The 18,989-nt window shown below is 63.0% G+C and overlaps 1 protein-coding gene and 1 long non-coding RNA gene across 3 annotated transcripts; both read right to left on the reverse strand.

The window, feature by feature from the left end:
* Positions 1 to 566: 566 nt before the first annotated feature.
* LOC134151911 (uncharacterized) lies at positions 567 to 3,041 on the reverse strand. The gene is made up of 2 exons (XR_009960926.1): positions 1,479 to 3,041; positions 567 to 1,353 (listed from the first exon to the last, which is right to left on the reverse strand). It is a non-coding gene; the product is annotated as an uncharacterized LOC134151911 (long non-coding RNA).
* A 1,588-nt stretch (positions 3,042 to 4,629) lies between these two features.
* Positions 4,630 to 17,622, reverse strand: TCF7L1 (transcription factor 7 like 1). 2 transcript variants are annotated; one of them, XM_062596840.1, is made up of 12 exons: positions 17,395 to 17,622; positions 17,215 to 17,275; positions 15,161 to 15,291; positions 8,772 to 8,855; positions 8,454 to 8,586; positions 7,875 to 7,977; positions 7,475 to 7,558; positions 7,243 to 7,398; positions 6,977 to 7,139; positions 5,344 to 5,451; positions 5,170 to 5,230; positions 4,630 to 5,082 (listed from the first exon to the last, which is right to left on the reverse strand). In XM_062596840.1, exons 1-12 carry the CDS (start codon positions 17,611 to 17,613, stop codon positions 4,727 to 4,729), a joined length of 1,659 nt encoding a protein of 552 aa, XP_062452824.1. In that variant the 5' UTR covers positions 17,614 to 17,622; the 3' UTR covers positions 4,630 to 4,726. The 2 variants fall into 2 exon arrangements, with proteins under 2 accessions (XP_062452824.1, XP_062452822.1); XM_062596838.1 differs by having other exon boundaries at positions 7,475 to 7,573.
* Positions 17,623 to 18,989: the final 1,367 nt, after the last annotated feature.

Consider the following 18,989-nt stretch of genomic DNA (forward strand, 5'->3'; position numbering starts at 1 on the left):
GGGCGGGGCTGAGGGGGGAACGGGGGCGGGGCTGACAGAATAACAGGGGCGGGGCTAGGGGAGAACGGGGGCAGAGCTGAGGGCGAGCTGGGGGCGGGGCGAGGACGAAGGGGGCGGGGCAGGAGCCGCTGGGGGGCGGGGCTGGCGGGGAGGGGCGGGGCCTAGCCGGGAGCAGGCCGCCCGAGCTACGCTTGTGCTTTTACCTTGTAATTTATTTTTTTTATTTATTTTTTTTCATTTTTTTCCCGACTTTGGGCAAAACGCCAAGCAGACGAGCGAGGCGGTTTCCTGCGCCCGGCCACTTCGCCTGGCGCTCGGTGAAAACCAGCTCGATTACGTTCAATCTTCAGCAAGGTTTTGGGGGGCGAATCGTCGTTTTGGGGGCGAGCGAAGATGTCCGGGAACGAACGGGCCGGACGGCAGGATCCACCCTCGAAGCGAGCGTCGCCCGGGGCGGGGGGGGGCGCCACAACCTGCCGCCAGCCGGTAACGAAATCCTCACCTTGCCGGGACGGCCCCGGCCCGCCGCCGATCCGCCCGGCACGAGGCATCGAAAGGAGAAACGATTAGCAAATGGAAGGAATTTAATGACGCTAATTAAAATGTATTAAGCGCGGCCGCTGCCTCTGCACCAGCTGCCGGGGCGGGAGTCTGCACCTTGCCTCGGCGCGGGGACCTGGGACATCTGGCACAGCCTCCCCCCCCCGGCCCCTCGCGAAAGGCCGCGTCGAGGAAGCCTTCGTTTCGTTCGCCGGCTTCGTGGCGCGGCCCCTAATTAGCTCCATCGCGGCAGGAGACCCCTGGGAGCTCGTTAAGCGTTTCAATTAGCGAACAGGCAGCGCGGCGTGGGGAGGAGGGGGCAGGCGCCGCTTGATCAAGGTGGCTGCAATTAGGCATAGCTGCCGGAGGTGACACGAGTAACCCCGCTGGCCGAAAGCGGGGAGAACGCCGGGCTGGCTCCCGGACGCTCCTGGTGCTCGGAGCAAGCTCCCGACAAAATGTTTGCCAGCTCCCGGCGTGGAAAAGAGAAGTAGCTGCAAGTTGTCGTCAGGAAAACATCGCCCGACTGCGAGGAGGAAGGCGCTCTCTGCGCGTGCTTTGCTCCAAGGCAGCACCCGGCGAGCTGGCTACGGCCCCGGGCTTGGCAGATCTTCTTCTGGGCTCTGAAACCGCCCGATTTTGGCACCCGCTGGACAGGTCCTGGCACGAGGGTGCCGCCGGGCGGGTGGCAGAGTCCGTAGCCGCGCGCACGCGGGTGCCGGCCCGCCTTCCGCTCCCGCATGCGTGCCCGAGTGGCGAAAACTCCCCGGGTCTCTAAAGCCAAGGTGCTCCCGGGATGGGCCGGGCCTGTAACTGGCGAGAGGTGTAAAACGCCGTTAATTAATCTCTAAAGGAATTTGCATGCCTCGTTTCTATGCAAGGCTGCCTCGGGGGACATCCGCGAACGCAGCTCCGGGGAAATCGCCGGGATCGCTTACCGGGTGTAGCCCCAGCCGGGCGAGATCAGACGCTTCGTGAACGTCCTTTAGCTCCAGCGCGAGCGGAGAGGACCGCGTATTTCCCACGGCCGCAGCTGCCGATTCTGAATTTTGGCCGTGCCGCCCTGCTCCTCCTCCTGCTATTTTCGGGATTGCCTACGTGGAAACGGCGACAAGCCTGGCACAAGCTGCTCCCTGCCTAGTGCCGCGCTCGCCTTTCCCTCCGCCGCCGAGCCTTCGGCGGACCCACCATCACCCTCGCTCTCGTTCTTTTGCCCTGTTGTCTCACGAGCCCTAGAGAGTCAAAGCCGACAAGAGCAGGACAACGAGGTGGGACAGCGGCGGAGGCCTTGTTTTCCCAAGGGAGCAACCCAAAATATGGGGAATTTTAGGCTGCAAAGTTGCTTTTTGGTTATCAGGTTGACAAGCGAGTTCTCGTCCCCGGGAAATCGGGCTCGGGGGCTCGCCAGGACGCCCAGGCACTGCTCTGGTGTGCTGCCTGCCTTGAGTTTGGCTCCCAGGACTGTGGATAAGTTAGCGCCTCGTGAGAGATGGAGGCTAGAGCTTGACAGAAAAAGAGGAGAGGGGCCATCACACTCCTTCACTGCAACTCCTTGATGCCCAATATTCATGTTTTCAGCAAAAAAGACAAAACTTCAGAATTTTCCTCTTACTGAAGCACCTACAGGTGGGAGGAGAAGAAACTCTGCTAAGGAATCGATTTTCTATCAAAAACCAGTTCGAATGAAACTTTTCCACCTAGCTACGAGCATGAAGGATGTAGAGATACCAGAACCGGCCCGGTTACGCTTACAGTATAGTTAAAATTGACACGTTCATTGGAGGCCGGAGCAAACCTAATGTGCACCAGGTCTTGCCCTCTTCTCCAAGAGGAGCCAAGCCAGGAGGGCTCTTCTGGGCCATCGTGGCCAGTTGCTTTCCTTCCAGCAAGGGATAATCCAAGGCTATCTCAGCTTAGGAGCCCGGCGAAAGCATTGCAACAGATGTTCCTTTTCTGTATGGGAAAACGCTGAGGAAAACAAAGAAATATTCTCCTGCTGAAGTCCAACATCTGTTTGAAGCTGTCTGGCTCCGGTTCAGGCTCTAATTCTTGTGACAGGTCTCTTCATGCCTTTAATTTCCCATGAAATCTAATTCAAGACGTTGTTTGTCTACAGCCTGCGCCCAGCGTTGGAGAGAGCGCGGCTGCATGCAATCCAGATGTTCCTCGCCCAAAACCAGTTCCTTGGAATGGTCTTCCTTAAAAAAAGGGGGGGGGGAAAAGAAAAAGAAAAGGGAAAAAAGCGATGTTTTGGCTCTTTTTGAATCACGCGCTTGTTTTCCACGACACTGTAATCCTCTCCGTTCTGGATCACGCACATCTATGCGACGCGCTGCCCGGATGCCATCGATTAAAGCGTTGTGGCTGGTCCTCTGGGGCGCTGTCGCGGAGCGAGCGTGCCTTTGCCCGGCGTTTGCAATGTCGTTCTTCGAAAGCAAGGTCTTGGTGCAATTTCTCTCACGTGGGGCAGAAACACCTGCCAAGTTCGGGGCTGTCTTGGGTCCGGCAGTGAATGGAAGTGGGATGTTCCAAGCTGAAGTCGGCCACGAATTTAAGCTGTTGCTTCCGAACTGGAAAACGATGCTGGGCTTAGATTCGGAGAAGCTCTGCTCTGCTCGCGTTGGAGTCGCCGCTCGCAGAAGTCATCCAGAGCTGGCACGTGGTTAAAGGAGTCGATGTTTGTCCCTGAATTATCTTAGGTGCTCACGGAGAGTGGCCCCATCCCGCGCGTTCTCCGGCCATACCTTTGCTAGCTTTGCCCGGCTGCAATATTAAATAGGACTTCTTAAATCCAGGTATCATCTTCTGGGGTCGCAGATGGCCACGGCATCCCGTGGCGTGCACTTGTCTTGCACGACGTCGGCTAAAAGCGAACTTTCTTCCTTCTCCTTAAGGACCAGGAAGCGAAAGGACGGTCCCTTTTCCCCTCTGCTTACAGATGGATATCTGCCACAGCTCCGGCTCCCTGGAAAACCCTTCTCAGCACCGTCTCGTACGAGCTTAGCGCTGGAAAGGAAAAAAAGAAAGGTCAGGACAGGAGGTTATGGTATCATTTGGTCCTTCAAACCAACCCAGAAACGAAGCGAAGCGAAAGCGCCACACTGGACCGAGAGCCGGCGGGGTGAGCTCAGCCCCTCACCGACCCACGGCGATTCAGCTGTGCGGCAGGTGCCGAGGGCCAGGGAAATGGGAACCGGCTGAGAAATTCAAGCCGGGAAGGAGGTTGAAATTGGGCTGTCAACGCTGTGGATCGCCTCTGGGCGGAGGCAGCTCAGGGTTACGTTTGCGGCAGAAAAGAAAGTTGCAACTTTCGACGGGATCACTTCGAGAGCAAATTTGTTCTTTCTTCTTCCCTTCACTAAAAATCTAGGAGACAAAAAAGTCTGGGTTAGCGCCAGCGTTGAACTGATGGAGAACTTACGACTGGGTGCGAATTCGCGCGGCTGGTCCTACGCCGGGACCGTTTCCCCACGGTCGCCCGGACTATCTGCTCCGGTGGCTCGTGCTCCCCGACGTCTCGGCCCTAAAGAAACCCGTTTCCGACCAATTTTCACCTCCCGCTGCCCCTACCTCTCGGCACGCCGTGCCCACTGCCGGCGCTGGGTCCCAGCATTGACCACGCTCACGCAGCAAGTTGTAGCTGTAGTTTTATTTTCTTTTTTGAAAAATAACAGGGATTCAAGGAGTGGGAGAGGAGCCGGAGGCGGGGGGGGGAACCAAACCACCCTGCCTGCCCCGGCGGCGCAGGATCCGGCTGCTCTCCGGCGCAGCCGCCCAGGGCACAGCTGCCGGGTCCGGAGCCAACGTTCCCCTCTCGCCTCCGGGACGGAGCTGGCTCCAGCTCGCCGTGCTGGAGCGCTCGGGCCGGGAGATTGGCACCCGCGGCCGCTTGCGGAAGGGAGGGCGATTTATTTTCCCCCCTCTCCCTTTTATATATATTTTTTTTCTTTTCTTTTTTCCTTTTTTTTTAATAAAAACGGTCTTTAGGACTGCTGGCCGCGGCTCCGCGCAGAAAAGCGCCTTCCTCCAGAGTCTGCGTACAAAAAAAAAAAAAAAATCCCAGAAGAGTTCAGAAACGGGTCAAATATTGACCAAATAACGGTTTGGCGGCGTTCGAAGGTTGCTTGCGGCTCCTGCGCCGTGCCGCGGGGTGGACGGGGGAGCGCCGGCGAGCCGAGCGCCTCCCTTAGTCGGCCGCCGGCTTGGTGACCAGGGAGAGGGGCTGCGTTTGCAGCGCGGCCGGCGGGGACGGCGCGGCGAGGAGCGAGGACGGGCCGCCGAGGGCGGCGGCGGCGGCTTTGGCGGCGAGGAAGGCGGCCGCGTGGCCGGCGAGCTGAGCCCTCGCCTCCGGCTTGGCGGTGAGCGACAGCGGCTGAGCCTGTTCGGAGTGCGTGGCCGCCGGGGCGGCCGGCGAAGCCAGGGCCGCCGACGGCGTGGCGGGCGAATCCAGCATGCTGCCGTGCGACGACGCCGGGCTGGCGCAGGGCTTCTCGGCCGGCAGGTACTGCGCGCACGGTTTCTTGCTCCGGGAAGCCGGCGAGCCTGCGGGGAGCACGGAGGCGAGGCTCGGCGGGGGCTGCGCCGGCGGCGCGTGCCGGGCCGCGCCGCCCCGCCGCCGGCCGTACTCACTCTCGGCCTCGTGGCTTTGCTGCTGCGCCAGCTTCTCGCGCTTCCGCTTCTTCTTCTTGCCCTGCAGAAAAGGGGGGGGGGGAAAGAAGAAAAGAAAAAAGCCTGCTGCGCGCAGCCCCGGGCCGAGGCGGGGAGCTGCCCGTGCCCGGCGGCGCCCCGGCGGCCCCCACTTACGTAGTTGTCGCGGGCGGACCACGTCGGGTAGAGCTGCGAGTGCAGCTGCCGCTCCTTGCGCGCCAGCTCGTAGTACTTGGCCTGCTCCTCCCGCGAGAGCGAGTGCCACTGCGGGGAGGAGAAGGGGCCGCGCTGCGAGGGGCCGCCGGCGCCGAGCCCCGCCGGGCCGCGGGCGCCGCGGGCGATGCCGCCGCCGCCGCCGCCGCGTTGCAGACACTCCCGCCCGCGCCACAGGCCCCACGGACCCGCCGCGAAGCCCGTAGCCGCCGTTGCAAAGCCCGCCGGGGCGCGGCGAGCGGCCCCCAGCCGTGCCACAAGCGCCGTGCCGCTGCCGCAAGGCCCGCGGCCGCGCTGCGAAGGCCACGGGCACGTCGTGGACCCCGCGGCCACGCTGCGAAGGCCACGGGCACGTCGCAAAGCCCGCGGCCACGCTGCGAAGGCCACGGGCACGTTGCAGACCCCGCGGGCACGTCGCGGACCCCGCGGCCGCACTGCGAAGGCCACGGGCACGTCGCAAAGCCCGCGGCCACGCTGCGAAGGCCACGGGCACGTCGCGGACCTCGCGGGCACGTCGCAAAGCCCGCGGCCGCGCTGCGAAGACAGACTTCAAGCCCCGCTGCTGTACGGCAAAGCTCACAGGCTTGCCACGAACGCCCATGGCCACGCTTTAAACCTCACGGCTGCTTTGCAAATCCTCGGCCTTGCCCCATCATGAACCGCCGCGGCCACGCCGCGAGCCCGGTGGCCACGCTACGCAGCCCACAGCCGTGCTGCGAAGCCTCGCAGCCCCATTGCGAACCCCAGCACACCGCCGACCCTGTGGCCGTGCCGTGAACCCCACGGCCTTCCTTCGGACCTCAAGGTCACATTTGCAAACCCCACAGCCACATTGTAAACCCCGCGGCCACGCTGCAAACCCCGCGGCCACGCTGAAAACCCCGCAGCCACGCTGCAAACCCCGCGGCCATGCTGCAAACCCCGCGGCCACGCTGAAAACCCCGCAGCCATGCTGCAAACCCCGCGGCCACGCTGCAAACCCCGTGGCCACGCTGCAAACCCCGCGGCCATGCTGCAAACCCTGCAGCCACGCTGCAAACCCCGTGGCCACGCTGCAAACCCTGCAGCCACGCTGCAAACCCCGTGGCCACGCTGCAAACCCCGCGACCACATTGCGACACCCACAGCCACATTGTAAAACCTGCGGCCACGCCGCAAAACCCGCAGCTACGTCGCAAACCCCATGGCCACGTTGCAAACCCCATGGCTGCATTGCAACACCCACAGCCACATTATAAACCTCGCGGCCACGCTGCAAACCTCGCGGCCACGCTGCAAACCCTGCGGCCACATTGCAACACCCACAGCCACATTGCAAACCTCGCGGCCACGCCGCAAACCCCGCGGCCACACCAGCCCCGCTCACCCAAAACTCCCGACCGACTCCGGCACCCACCTCCCGCCACCGCCAGGGTCCCGCAGCTGCCACGGCGCCTCGCGAGCCGGTGGCCGATTTAAGGGCCAAAAAAAAAAAGGAAAAAAAAAGAAAGAAAAAAAGAGGGGGAAAGAAGGAAAAAAGGGGGGGGGGGGAGGAAAAAAAGGGAAAAAAAGGAAGGGAGCGCGGTGACGGCCGTACCCGCCGGCCCAGGATCTGGTTGATGGCGGCGCTCTCCTTCAGCGTGCACTCGGCCACCACCTTGGCCCTCATCTCCTTCATGTAGAGCATGAAGGCGTTGAGCGGCTTCTTGATGTGGGGCTTCTTCTCCTCCTCCTTCTTCCCCGCCGCCGCGGGCGATTTCCTGCAAGGAGGCGGCGGCCGTGGGTCAGGACCGGCGGCGGCGATCGCCGCGATGCCGCCCCGTCCCGGCACCTCCGTTTTTCATCCTCCCGCCTCCGACTCACGCGCTGGCGCCGGGGCTGGCGCCGGGCTGCGCCGGCTCCTGCTTCACCACGGGCGAGACGATGGCGGGGTGCGGGATGCCGGGCGGGTGGAGGCCATGGCTCGACGGCGGCGGCGGCGGCGGCACCACATGGGGCGAAAAGCGGCTCGACACGAGGCTGCGGCGGAAGCGGCGCCGTCAGCTCCACCGCCGCGTCCCCTCCTATCCCCGTCCTCCCCGAAAAACGCACCCACCTGGACACGGAGGCGTTCATGGCGAGGGCAGGGTAAGGGTGCCGAAAGCCGCCGGGAGGGATGGAGTACACGGGCTGGCCCTGCCTGCAAACGCCGCCGCTTTAGCCGGAAAGGACGAGGAGGAGGAGGAGGTAGGGGAGGAAGAAGAAAAAAAAAAAAAGCTCTAGCCCTCCCCTAAGTCACCCCCACCCTGCCCCGGCATAGCCCGATCCCCCCAAAATCCCGGCCGGCTCGCCACGGGAAAACCGCGCACGAAGCCCCATCCCTGCCCCAGTCCAGGCTGATGCAGCAGCGGTGAGGAAAGGAGGAAAAAAAAAAAAAAAAAAAAAGGAAAAGGAAAAAAGGGGGAAAGGGAAAAACGGCAGAGATGCAAAAGCGGGAAGCGCCAGGGCGCGCTTACTGGGGCACCAGCCAGCCCAGCGGGTGCGGGATCTGCCCCACGGCTCCCGGCGACAGCGGGTAGTAGGGGGGCAGCTCGGACGGGTGAGGCGGTCGCGGGATGCCTGCGGGGGGAAAGGAGGCCAAGCGGCGTTAACCGGGCGGTCGCCGAGCGTCCCGGCAGTCCCTGAGCGCCCTGGCAGTCCCCAAGCACTCTGCTGTCCCCAAACATCCCACTGGTCTCCAAGCATCCCAGTGGTCTCCAAGCACCCTGGTGGTCCTCAAGCATCCCAGCTGTCCTTGAGCATCTCAGCAGTCCCCAAGGATCCCAGTGGTCCCCGAGCATCCTGGTGGTCCCCGAGCATCCCAGCAGTTTCTGAGCATCTCAGGTGTCCCCAAACATCCCACTGGTCCCCAAACACCCCACTGGTCCCCCAAACATCCTGGTGGTCTCCAAGCATCCCAGCGGTTTCCGAGCATCCCGAGTGTCTCCAAACATCCCACTGGTCTCCAAACATCCCACTGGTCCCCGAGCATGCCGGTGGTGCCCGAGCATCCCTGCTGCCCCCGAGCATCCCAGCGGGATGAGCGTGCCCCTCACCCGTCTTGGGGTCGATCTCGGGCGAGAGGTGGGCGGGCGGCGAGCCGGGCGAGAAGTGGTCGTTGCTGTAGGTGATGAGCGGCGTCAGCGGGTGCATGTGATGAGCGTGCTGCACCACCGGGACCTTGTTGGCCTGCGGGCGAGAGATCCCGTGGGCAGGGCGAAAAAGCGCCCAGCTCGACCCCGTCCGCAAAAAAAAATTTAAACAAACAGATAAATAAATAATAAAAAAATCCCATCCCATGTTTCCAGGCTGTGAAGCAACGGGACGCCGGTGGGAGGGGGGGAAGCAAGCAAAAGGGGACCCGAGGCTCTTACCAAGTGGGCGGGCGAGGGCGAGCGGCTGTCCTTGAGCGTGGCGCCGGCGGGCACGTCCAGCAGCGGCCACTTCATCTGCAGGTACTGCAAGAGAGCAGCGTGCAAGTGACCCGTCGTGCGCCCGGCGCCGAACGCCTCGACTCCCAGGCTTCCCGCCGGCGCATCGCCGGGGCGGGAGAAAGCAGCCGGCCGCGCGGAGGCTTTTTTCTTTTTTTTTTTTTTTTTAACGGCGCCTCGGTTTTCTCGGCGCCGCCGGGATTCCCACGGCGTTAGGGCGAAAGAGAGGTGCGTTGTGCGCGGGGAGGAGGAGGAGGAGGTAGGGGGAGGAAGGCATTTCCCGGCAGACGGCGGCGCGTCCCGCGAGATGCCGGGGTTGGGGAATGCGACCCCGGACGGGTCGCAGCTGCGCGCAGGAATTTCTCTCCCCTTTCCCTCTCGCCGCCGCCGTGCCCTGAGCCGGAGCAGCTGGAAGGGGAACCCGGGCCGGGCGGGAGGCGCCGCGCGCGGCGCTTAACTCTGCCGTGTCCGGGCAGAGCCTGCGGCTCCTCCCGCGCCGCCCTGTGTCCCCGCCTGCAGCCCCCCCAAATCCCTCCTGCAGCCCCCCATATCCCCCTGCAGCTCCCCATATCCCCTCCTGCAGCTCCCCATATCTCCTTGCAGCCCCCCCAAATCCCTCCTCCAGCCCCCCATATCCCCCTGCAGCTCCCCCATATCCCCCTGCAGCTCCCCATATCCCCTCCTGCAGCCCCCCATATCTCCTTGCAGCCCCCTCAAATCCCTCCTCCAGCCCCCCATATCCCCCTGCAGCTCCCCATATCCCCTCCTGCAGCCCCCAAATCCCTCCTGCAGCCTCCATATCCCCCCTGCACCCCCGTCCCCCCCCGCGCTCCCCCGCACCCCACTCCTGCACACAGCCGAGTGCTCGCACGGGGCAGACGGGTCGGGCTCCGGCCGCCCCACGGCCCCACGGCCGGCCCGGCCCAAGCGAGCAGGGACCCTTCGCAAGCCCGTAAAGCCGGACGGGAGCCGGGAGCGGAAGAATGAGCCCCCTTGCACCCCCCAACACCCCCATCCCGGCCGCCGGCTCCCAGCACGGGAATGGCAGCTCGGAGCTATTGCAAAAAAAAGGAAAAGGGAAGGTTGGGAAGAAAGAAGGAAAAAAAAGAAAAAAAAACAGAAAAAGGAGAGAAATCGTCAAAAATCGGTCGCATTCCAGAGAGATTAGAGCGACTCCCAGGTCCTCGTTAGTGGCTCCCCCCATTAAAAGCGGCGGAGTTAACCCCTTCCCTGCCGTGGCGCCCAGCACCGCAAGGGAACCCTCCCGTCGCTCCGGGGCCGGGATCGCTTCCCGGCACCAGGATCGGTGCCCGGAGCCAGGATCGGTGCCGGGCGATGCGGCGAGGGGAGGTGGCACCGGTGCTGGGCCTTGAGGAGGGGGATCCCAGCGCCCATGCACCCACGGGGCTCGAACCCCGCCAGGAGCCCAGCCCAAGAGGGGAAGCGGGAAAAGGCCTCGCTGGAAAAATCCTGGCCGGCATTCTGGCTCCCGGCGTCAACGTGCGCCGGCGTCACGTGTCTTGGCATCGCATATCCTGGCATTAAGCGTCCCGGTGTTGCGGTTCCCAGCATCGTCTGTCGCAGCGTCACATGTCCTGGCACGGCATGTCTCACTGCCACGGGTCCCTGTGTTGTGTATCCTAGTGGCACGTGTCCCTATATTAGGTGTCCTGACGTTGCACGTCCATGCAGCACTGGACGTCCTGCTGTTGCACGTCTGTGCAGCGTTGGACGTCTGTGCAACGGTGGACGTCCCGCTGTTGGATGTCCATGCAGCATTGGACGTCCATGCAATGCTGGATGTCCCACTGTTGGGCGTCTGTGCAGCATTGGACGTCCATGCAGCCTTGGATGTCCCGCTGTTGGATATCTGTGCAACACTGAACGTCCGTGCAGCATTGGACATCCAAGCAGTGTTGGACGTCCCGCTGTTGGATGTCCGTGCAATGTTGGACATCCCTGCAGCCTTGGATTTCCTGCTGTTGGACGTCCGTGCAATGTTGAATGTCCATGCAGCTTTGGATGTCCTGCTGTTGGATGTCCATGCAGCGTTGGACGTCTGAGCAATGTTGGATGTGCCGCTGTCGGATGTCTCTGCAGCGCTGGACGTCCATGCAACATTGGATTTCCCGCTGTTGGACGTCTGTGCAACATTGGACATCCATGCAATGTTGGATGTCCTGCTGTTGGACATCTGTGCAGCATTGGACGTCCTACTGTTGGACGTCCATGCAATGTTGGATTTTGCGCTGTTGGATGTCTGCGCAGCGTTGGACGTCCATGCAGCATTGGATGTCCTGCTGTTGGATGTCCGTGCAGCGTTGGACATCTGTGCAACGTTGGACGTCTGTGCAGCGTTGGATGTCCCACTGTTGGATGTCCGTGCAGCGTTGGACGTCCTGCCGTTGGACGTCCATGCAATGTTGGATGTCCTGCTGTTGGATGTCCGTGCAGCGCTGGACGTCCATCCCGGCGTTGCACGTCCAACTGGCACCACGTATCCCGGCATTTTGCATCCCAGCGTCACACGTCCCAGTAGAGCGATTCCCAGCATCACCTGTCCCAGCACCGCGTGTCCTGGCACCGCGTGTCCCAGCGTCCCCCAGGCGCTGCCTGGCGCCGGCTTCGACGCTGGAGGCAGCGACCCCCTCGTTCGGGGAGAAAACAGCTCGATTTGGGAGCGGGACGTTTTCGCGGTTCATTTTTGGCTGCGTTTGAGCTCGGGGGGGGAGAAGGCGTTACGGGACCCGGCTGAAAAATTCCACTGCGGGAACGCCGGATCCGCCGCCCCCCTCCGTCTCCCCCTTTGTTTTAATTTTTAACCCCCCCCTTCCCCTCCGCGTTCCTCGGTGACCCCCCCCGGGGCCCTCGCCCCCTTTTGGGGGGCGGTTTAGCCAGCCCGGCACAGATTTTGGGGCTCAACGAGGCGTTTTTCCATCCCTTTTCCATGGTGGTTTTTTTTCCTATTTCCCCCCCGACACACACCAGTCGGGGCAGAAAAGGAAGGTGAAAATGAGGAGAGCAAAAAATAAATTAAAGAAATAAAAATAAATAATAATAATAATAATAAAGATAAAATATAAATACAAATATAAATAAAATAAAAATATAAATGAAATAAAAAATAAAATAAAAAATAAAATAAGGGGGCGTCTCGCTCGACGCGGCGCCGAGGTGGAAGTGACGCGGCCGAGGAAACGCGGGAAGCTCCCGGGTAAGCGAGCCGGAGCCTGGAGCGCCGCCAGGGAAAGGGGGGGGGGAAATAGTGACTCCAGCTCTCGCCCGGTGTCCCAGATCGCGGGTTTCCCCCCCCCCGGCTCAAATCCCCAAAATTAAAAGGAAAAATCCTCCCAAGTTTTTTTTTTTTTTTTTTTTGCCCGCTGCCCCCGGGGGCTTTTGTCCGCGGCTTTCAGCTCCTGTCCATCACGCTGAATGGCTCCATTCACGGCGCTGTCAGCGACCGCGCGGGCGCGAGCAATTGGGGGGAGAAAAATAAAAATAAAATAAAATAAAGCAAAATAAAATAAAGCAAAATGAAATAAAACAAAAATAAAACAAAACAAAAATAAAATAAAACAAAAGAAAAATAAATAAAACAAAAATAAAATAAAAATAAAATATAAAATAAAATAAAAAATAAATAAAATAAAAATAAAATATAAAATAAAATATAAAATAAATAAAATAAAAAATAAAATATAAAATAAAATATAAAATAAAATAAAAAGAAAGATACAACAATCCTCTCCCCACTGCTTCCCTGCACGTTTTCACGGGGCTCCAGCCGGGAACTCGTGAGGCTGCGGGAAAGTTTTGGGTTGTTTTTTTTTTTTCTTTTTTTTTTTTGCAAGATGCCAACGATGGAGAAGGGGGAAAAAAAAACCCTCAAAAACCAAAAAATGCCCCCGCAAAAAAACAGCCTCTGCCGTCGCCACCCTCCTCCGTCCTCCTCCTCCTCCTCCTCCTCGCCGCCTTCCTCCGGCTTTGCCCCCTGCCCGGGGATGCGGCGGCTCGGAGGAAGAGTCGCTAACGAAAAGCAGCTGCGCGGAATACCAGAAAGATGATGAACGGGGCGGCGAAGGCGCCGGAACGAGACCCGGGCTCGGGAGCGGCGCCCGCGGCGCTGACTTCATCGCTCCGAATTCGCGAAGCGCTTCGGGAAAAGCCGGGCAAAGGCTTTGGCTTGAAAAAGTCTCCCGGAGGTCGCGTTTAGCCTTCCCCCCCCCCCCACCCGCCCCCCGAAAGAAAGGGGAAAAAGGGAGGGGGAATGGGGGAAAAAAGGGGGGAAAAGGGAAAAAGGAGGAAAATGGGGAAAAGGGGGGAAAGGGGAAAGGGGGGGAAAAGGGGAAAAGAGGGAAAAAGGGGGGAAAGGGGGGGAAGGGGGAAAAGGGGGAGAAAGAAAAAGGGAAAGGGAAAAAGAAATAGGGAAAAAAGGGAAAATGGGGGGGAAGGGGAAAAAAGAGGAAAAGCGGGGGAAAAAAGAAAAAAATAAAGAAAAACCCACGGGGTAATTAGCCGAAGAGCATAATTAAGGAGCGGACAGAAAGGGACCATTGTGCGGCTCAACAGCGCGGCGGCGGCTCGGCGGGCGACGCGCCGGCGGGGGGGGGGGGGGGGGGGCCGAGGGGTCCCCGCGGGTGCCCAGGGTGTCCTCTCCCCTCCCAGGGTGGGGGGTAGCCCCGGGCACCCCGAGGGGGGGGGAAGCCCCGAGCACCCTGGTGGGGGGAGCCCTGAGCACCCCAGGGGGAAGGGAGACCTGAGCCCCCCCCCCCCGGGGGGAGCCCCCGCGTGCCCGGCGCCCCACGGGAAACGGGGAGCCCTTTTTTCCCACGGTTCCTGCTGGGGAGCCGGAGGGTTGGGGGGGGGGAACGAAGCCGGGACCGCCGAGGGGCTCGGGGCGCCCCGTCTCATCACCCGGCTCCGGCAAGATTAAGCAGGATTGAGAGGGGAAAAAGTTTTTTTGTTAAAAAAAAAACCCAAACTCTGAAAGTGCGAAAAAAAAAACTTTTCTGATTTTTTTTTTCTTTTTTTGCCGGGGGACGAAAATACCCCGAAACGCTGCTGTGGCCGAGTTCGAGCCGCGACTAAAAATAACAGTGATGGTGGGGGGGGTGGAGATTTTTTAGGGGAGGGGGGAGGAGAAAGGGAGGGGGGCAAAAGGGGGGGGGGAAGAAAAAAACCACCCAAACAAACCGCGAAAAGTGGCGAGCGGGGGCGGCTCAGCGCGGGGCGGGGAGGGGGGGGCGAACGCGGAGAGCAACGCCCCGCGGCGAAAACCGGCCCTCGCCCAGAGCCCGTGTTCGCAGAATTTTTCTTGGCAGCTTTAAGGGGATTTTTCCCGCCCCCCCCAGCCGTCCCCGGTCCCATCGCGGACAGATCCGTCTCTGTGTACACGGGAGGGTTTAATTCGGTTTCGGCCGGGACGAGAGGCCAAAGGGAAGCAGTTCGGAAAGGCCGGTCGCTCACCGCGTATCCCGGAGCCGTTATTCCCGTCCCGTAAATCCCGTCGCCGGCTAAGATCAGCGCTCGGGATTGGAGGAGGGTTGGGGAAGGGAGGAGGAGGGGAAAATATATATATATATTTATTTAAAAAAATCACAGTCGTCCCCTTCTTTTTCCAGGCTCGGGTGTTTTTTCGGAGCGGCGGGAAAAAATCTCGGCAAAACGCCGGCTCGGGGATTTGGGCTTTTCCGGAAGCAAGCGGGGGATGAGCGCGCGGGATAGGTTTGCGTTTCGGGAAGGTGCGAGGCGGCGCTTTGGGCACTCGGGACGGAAACGGATGTTTTGGACCTAATTCGGCGGCGGAGGGTTAAAGAAGGGGGGATTTTGGGGGGGGGGGGGTGGCGCAGCCCGTCTCCAGCATCATCGCTCTATCGCTTTTCCCGAGTTTTTTCCCGAAGCCAAGCCGGACTCAGCCCCCCCCCATCCCCTCCGTTAAGAGCTTTCCGGAGATCCCAGGAGCCCTTTTCCATACGAAAGGCGGCGCAAGCCCCCGGCTCAGGTTTCGGACCCTCCTTCCTCCTTCCCTCCTCCTCCTCTTCCCCGCACGCGCGTACACGCACACACACATGTTGGATGGATTCGGATGGATTCGGACGGATTCGGAGCTCAGCCGGACTCCCCCCCCCAGTCGCTTTCGGATACGGCGGGGGGGGGGGCACCGGTGAAGCGCGAGAAATTCCCCGGCCTTTTTCCCGCGCTGGCTCAACCCACCCCGAAAGGCACCAAAAGCGACTACTTTTTTTTTTTTTTTTGCAACCCCCCCCACCCTCCTCCCCCCATTCCCAGGGACCCCCGCAGTAGGGTGGGGGGTGGGGGGGACACACACTTACGGTGCGGGCGCCGGCGGGTGCCAGGGCTCCGTTGGCCAGGTAGGGGCCGCCCAGCTCGGGGAGCATCAGGAAGGGGTAGCCGGGGTAGGGGGGGCCCTTGAAGAAGCCCCCGTCGTGCTGCCGTCGCACCACTGGGGAGAGAACAGATTGGGGGGGTCATGGAGGGAGGGGATGGCTGGGATGGGGTCTCTTGTTGAGGGGGCTTCATCCCTCATGGGGGGTAGCTGCAAGGGGGGAGCTTTGGTAGTGGTGGTGGGGGGGCTCAGCTTGGGGGGGGGTCCCAAGATTGGTGCCTTGAGGTCTTAGGGTGGGGGGGGTCTCCTAATGGTGGGGTCCCTCAGGGGGGTCCTGGCTTAGGGGGTTCTTCTGGGGCCGGAGTCCTCGGGGAGGTCTCAGCTTGGGTGGGGGTCCCAAGACTGGTCCTTTGAGGAGGTCCTGGCTCAGGGCAGGGGGGCCTCCTGGGGCTGGGGTCTCGGGGGGGTCTCAGTTGGGGGGGTCTCCTGGAGTCGGGTCCCTCCCGGGGGTCCTAGCTTGGGGAGGGTCCTGGAACTGGTCCCAGCTTCTTGGGGGGCTCCAAAGACTGGTCCTTTCAGGGGGTCCCAGCTTGTGGGGGGGGTCTCCTGGTGCCCAGATCCCTCAGAGGGGTCCCAGTTGGGGAGGGGTCTCTTGGGGTTGGGTCCCTCCTGGGGGTCCCAGCTTGGGGGAGTCCTGGGACCAATCCCTCGGGGGGCTCCTGAGGGTCAGTCCCCTGGAGGGGGGTCCCAGATTGGGGGGTGGGCTCAGGGCTGGTCCCTTGGGGGGGGATCCCGGGGCCAGGCCCTTTGAGGGGGAGCTGGATTGAAGAGGGGGGCTCTGCAGGGTCCCTAGCCAGTGCCTTTGGGGGGGGGTCCTGGTTAGGGGGGTATCCCAGGGTTGGTCCTTTGGGGGGGTCCTGCCTCAGGGGGAGTCCTGGGGCCAGTCCCTCGGGGGGAGGGCGTCCTAGTTGGGGGGCAGGAGGTGTCTCAGGGCCCCTCACTTGGGGGGACCTTGTTGGGGGATGGTCCTGCGGGTGGGGGTCATGTGGGGGGGGTCCTTCGAGGGGGGGTCCCAGCTGTGGGGGAAGAGGGGGGGCGAGGGTCTAGATATAAGTACTGCTCCAAGGCCCCTCACTTGGGGGGGTGCCTTGGAGGGGGGTTCCAGGCCAGTCCTTTGCGGAGGGGGGCAGGGGGAGGTCCCAGTTGGGGGGGATGAATGTGGGGCCGCTCCCTCAAGGAGGGAGTCCAGTGGGGGCGGGGAGGGTCCCGGCCTGGTGCCTTGGGAGTGGCGTGGGTGGGGAGGAGGGAGAGGGGAGGGGGTCGTGGCTGGGGGGTGGTCCTGGGTCTTCCCCTCGAGAGGGGTCCAGGTGGGGGGGGGGAGGGAGCAGGGGGTCCCGGGGCCACACGCTCAAGGGGGGGGGTCCCAGCATTGGGGGAAGAGGGTCTTGATCTGCCCCTTGGGGGGGATGTCCCAGAGAGAAGGGAGGGTCCCAGGCTGCTCGCTCGGGGTGGGAGGGGTGTCCCGGCGGGAGGGGGGAGGGTCCCGGGCCACCCTCTTGGGGGTCCCGGCGGGGGGGGGGGGAGGAGGGGCTCCCAGGTCACCCCCTCGGGGGGGGGGGGTGTCCCGGCGGGAGGGGGTCCCGGGCCGCCCCCTCGGGGGAGGTCCCGGTGGGAGGGGGGAAGGGTCCCGAGCTGCCCCCTCGGGGGTCCCGGCGGGAGGGGGGAGGGGGTCCCGGGCCACCCCCTCCGGGGAGGGGTCCCGATGGGGGGAGGGGTAGTCCCGGGCCGCCCCCTCGGGGGGTGGGGGTCCCGGCGGGGGAGGGGAAGCAGAGGAGATCCCGGGCCGCCCTCCCGAGGCGGGGAGGGGGGCGGGGGGGTCCCGGCGGCGCGGGGGGTGGGGGGGTCCCGCCTGCAGCCCGGGCAGAAGGGGGCGGGGGCGGAAACAAAGAAGTTCCCAAGCGGCGGCCGGGGCCGGGGCCGGGGGGCGGCGGCGGCGGCGGGGCCGGGCCCGGGGGGCGGCGGCGGGGCCGGGGCCGGTACCTTGGGCGAGATAATCGCGGGGCTTCTGGAAACTTTCGCGGGGCTGCGGGGGCCGCTCCGCCTGCGGGGGAAGAAGCGGCGGGGGGCGGTGAGCGCCGGAGCCGTGGCCGGGGCTGCTGCCGCTGCCGCCGCTCCGCCTCCCGGCCCGGCTCGGCCCGGCCCGGCCCGGCCCGGCCTCACCTCGGAGTCGGAGCCGGAGGCGGCGCCGCCGCCGCCGCCGCCGCGGTTCTCGGTCTCGCTGACCAGCGACGATTTGAGCTCGTCCAGGTCGCCGTGGGCCGAGCCGCGCCCGGCGCCCTTGTCCTGCTCCTCGCCCTCGTCCTGGAAAGCGATGAGCTCGTCGGGGGCGCCCAGGTCGTCGCCCGCCGCCGCCGCCGCCGCCGCCTCCAGCTGCGGCATGGTGGTGGCCGCCGCCGCCGCCGTCGGGCCCCGCCGCCGCCCGCCGCCCGCCGCCCGCCGCCGCCCGGGAGGGTCGGGAATGCGCGGGGCGGCGGGCGGAGGAGGAGCCCGGGCTGCAAGGCGACACCGCGGGGCAGGGCAGGGCGCTCGCACCGCCCCGCCGCCCGGGCACCGAGCAGGGGGCGGGGGGGGGGGATTGGGGAGGGGGGTGGGCGAGACCCGGCGGGTTCCGTCCTGCCAAAGCGTCCCCAACCCGCTCAGGGTGTTCCCGTCCTGCCTGGGTGCTCCTGACTCAGCCAGGGTGTCCCCGTCAGTATCCGGGTGTCCTCGTCCTGCCTAAGTGCTCCTGGCCCGTCCAGGGTCTCTGCGCCCCATTTGAGTGCCACCAGCCTGGCTGGGTGTTCCTAACCCACCTAGGGTGTTCCTGGCCTGTTGGGGTGCTCCTGGCCCGTCCAGGCTCTCTGCACCCTACTTGGGTGCTGCCATCCTGCCAGAGTGTCCCCAACCAACCCAGGGTGTCCTCATCCTGCCTAGGTGCTCTTGGCCTGTCCAGGTTCTCTGCACCCTATTTGGGTGCCTCCATCCTGCCAAAGTGCCCCCAATCCACCCAGGGTGCCCTCATCTTGCTGGCATGCTCCTGGCCTGCCAGGGTGCTGCCAGCCCATCCAGGGTGTCCTCATCACATCAGGGTGTCCCTATCCTGCCTGGGTGCTCCTGGCCCATCCAGGGTGTCTGCATCCTATCTGGCTGGGTGTCCTCAACAAACCCAGGGTGTTCCTGGCCCACCAAGGTGCTCCTGGCCCATCTGAGGTGTCCCAATCACATCTGGGTGCCCCCACCCTGCCTAGGTGCTCCTGGCTCATCCAGAGTTTCCCCATCATACCTAGGTGTCTCCATCCTGCTGGGGTGCTCCTGGCCCATTCAGGGTGGCCAGATCCTGTCTGGGTGTCCCAGTCCTGATGGGATGCCCCTGTCCTACTGGGATACTCCTGTCCAGGGTGGCCCCCATCCTACCAGGGTGCTCCTATCCTACTTGACTGCCCTCAGCTCAAACTCATCCTGTCTGCGTATCCCTGGCCCATTTGGTGTGTCCCCATCCTGCCACAGTGCCCTCATCCTGCCCAGGGTGCTCCCATCCTAACCGGGCACCCGCTTCCTATCTGTGTGCTCCCCATCCCACCTTGGGTGCCCCTGCCCCCCTGGGTGTCCCCCTCCTCCTGGGATGCCTCTATCTCCTTTGGGTCTCCATCCTACCCCACACCGGGTGCTCAGGCACCAAGAGATGCACCTCAGGGCCCAGAACCTCGTGGCCCAACGCCACAGCCCAAAGACATCTCTCAAATCCCCTCAGCACCTCGTGGTTGACTCGTTTCGCC

Source organism: Rhea pennata, chromosome 28 (genome assembly GCF_028389875.1).
Source record: "Rhea pennata isolate bPtePen1 chromosome 28, bPtePen1.pri, whole genome shotgun sequence".
In the NCBI taxonomy this organism is placed as follows: domain Eukaryota; kingdom Metazoa; phylum Chordata; class Aves; order Rheiformes; family Rheidae; genus Rhea; species Rhea pennata.

Coding starts and splice junctions, on each gene's coding strand:
- TCF7L1 (XM_062596838.1), bottom strand. CDS start 17,613: ATGCCGCAGCTGGAGGCGGCGGCGGCGGCGGCGGCGGGCGACGACCTG. Junction 8,856..15,160: donor CACCCGCCGGCGCCCGCACC/GTAAGTGTGTGT, acceptor GCTCTCTTGCAG/TACCTGCAGATGAAGTGGCC. Junction 7,399..7,474: donor ATGAACGCCTCCGTGTCCAG/GTGGGTGCGTTT, acceptor CTTCCGCCGCAG/CCTCGTGTCGAGCCGCTTTT.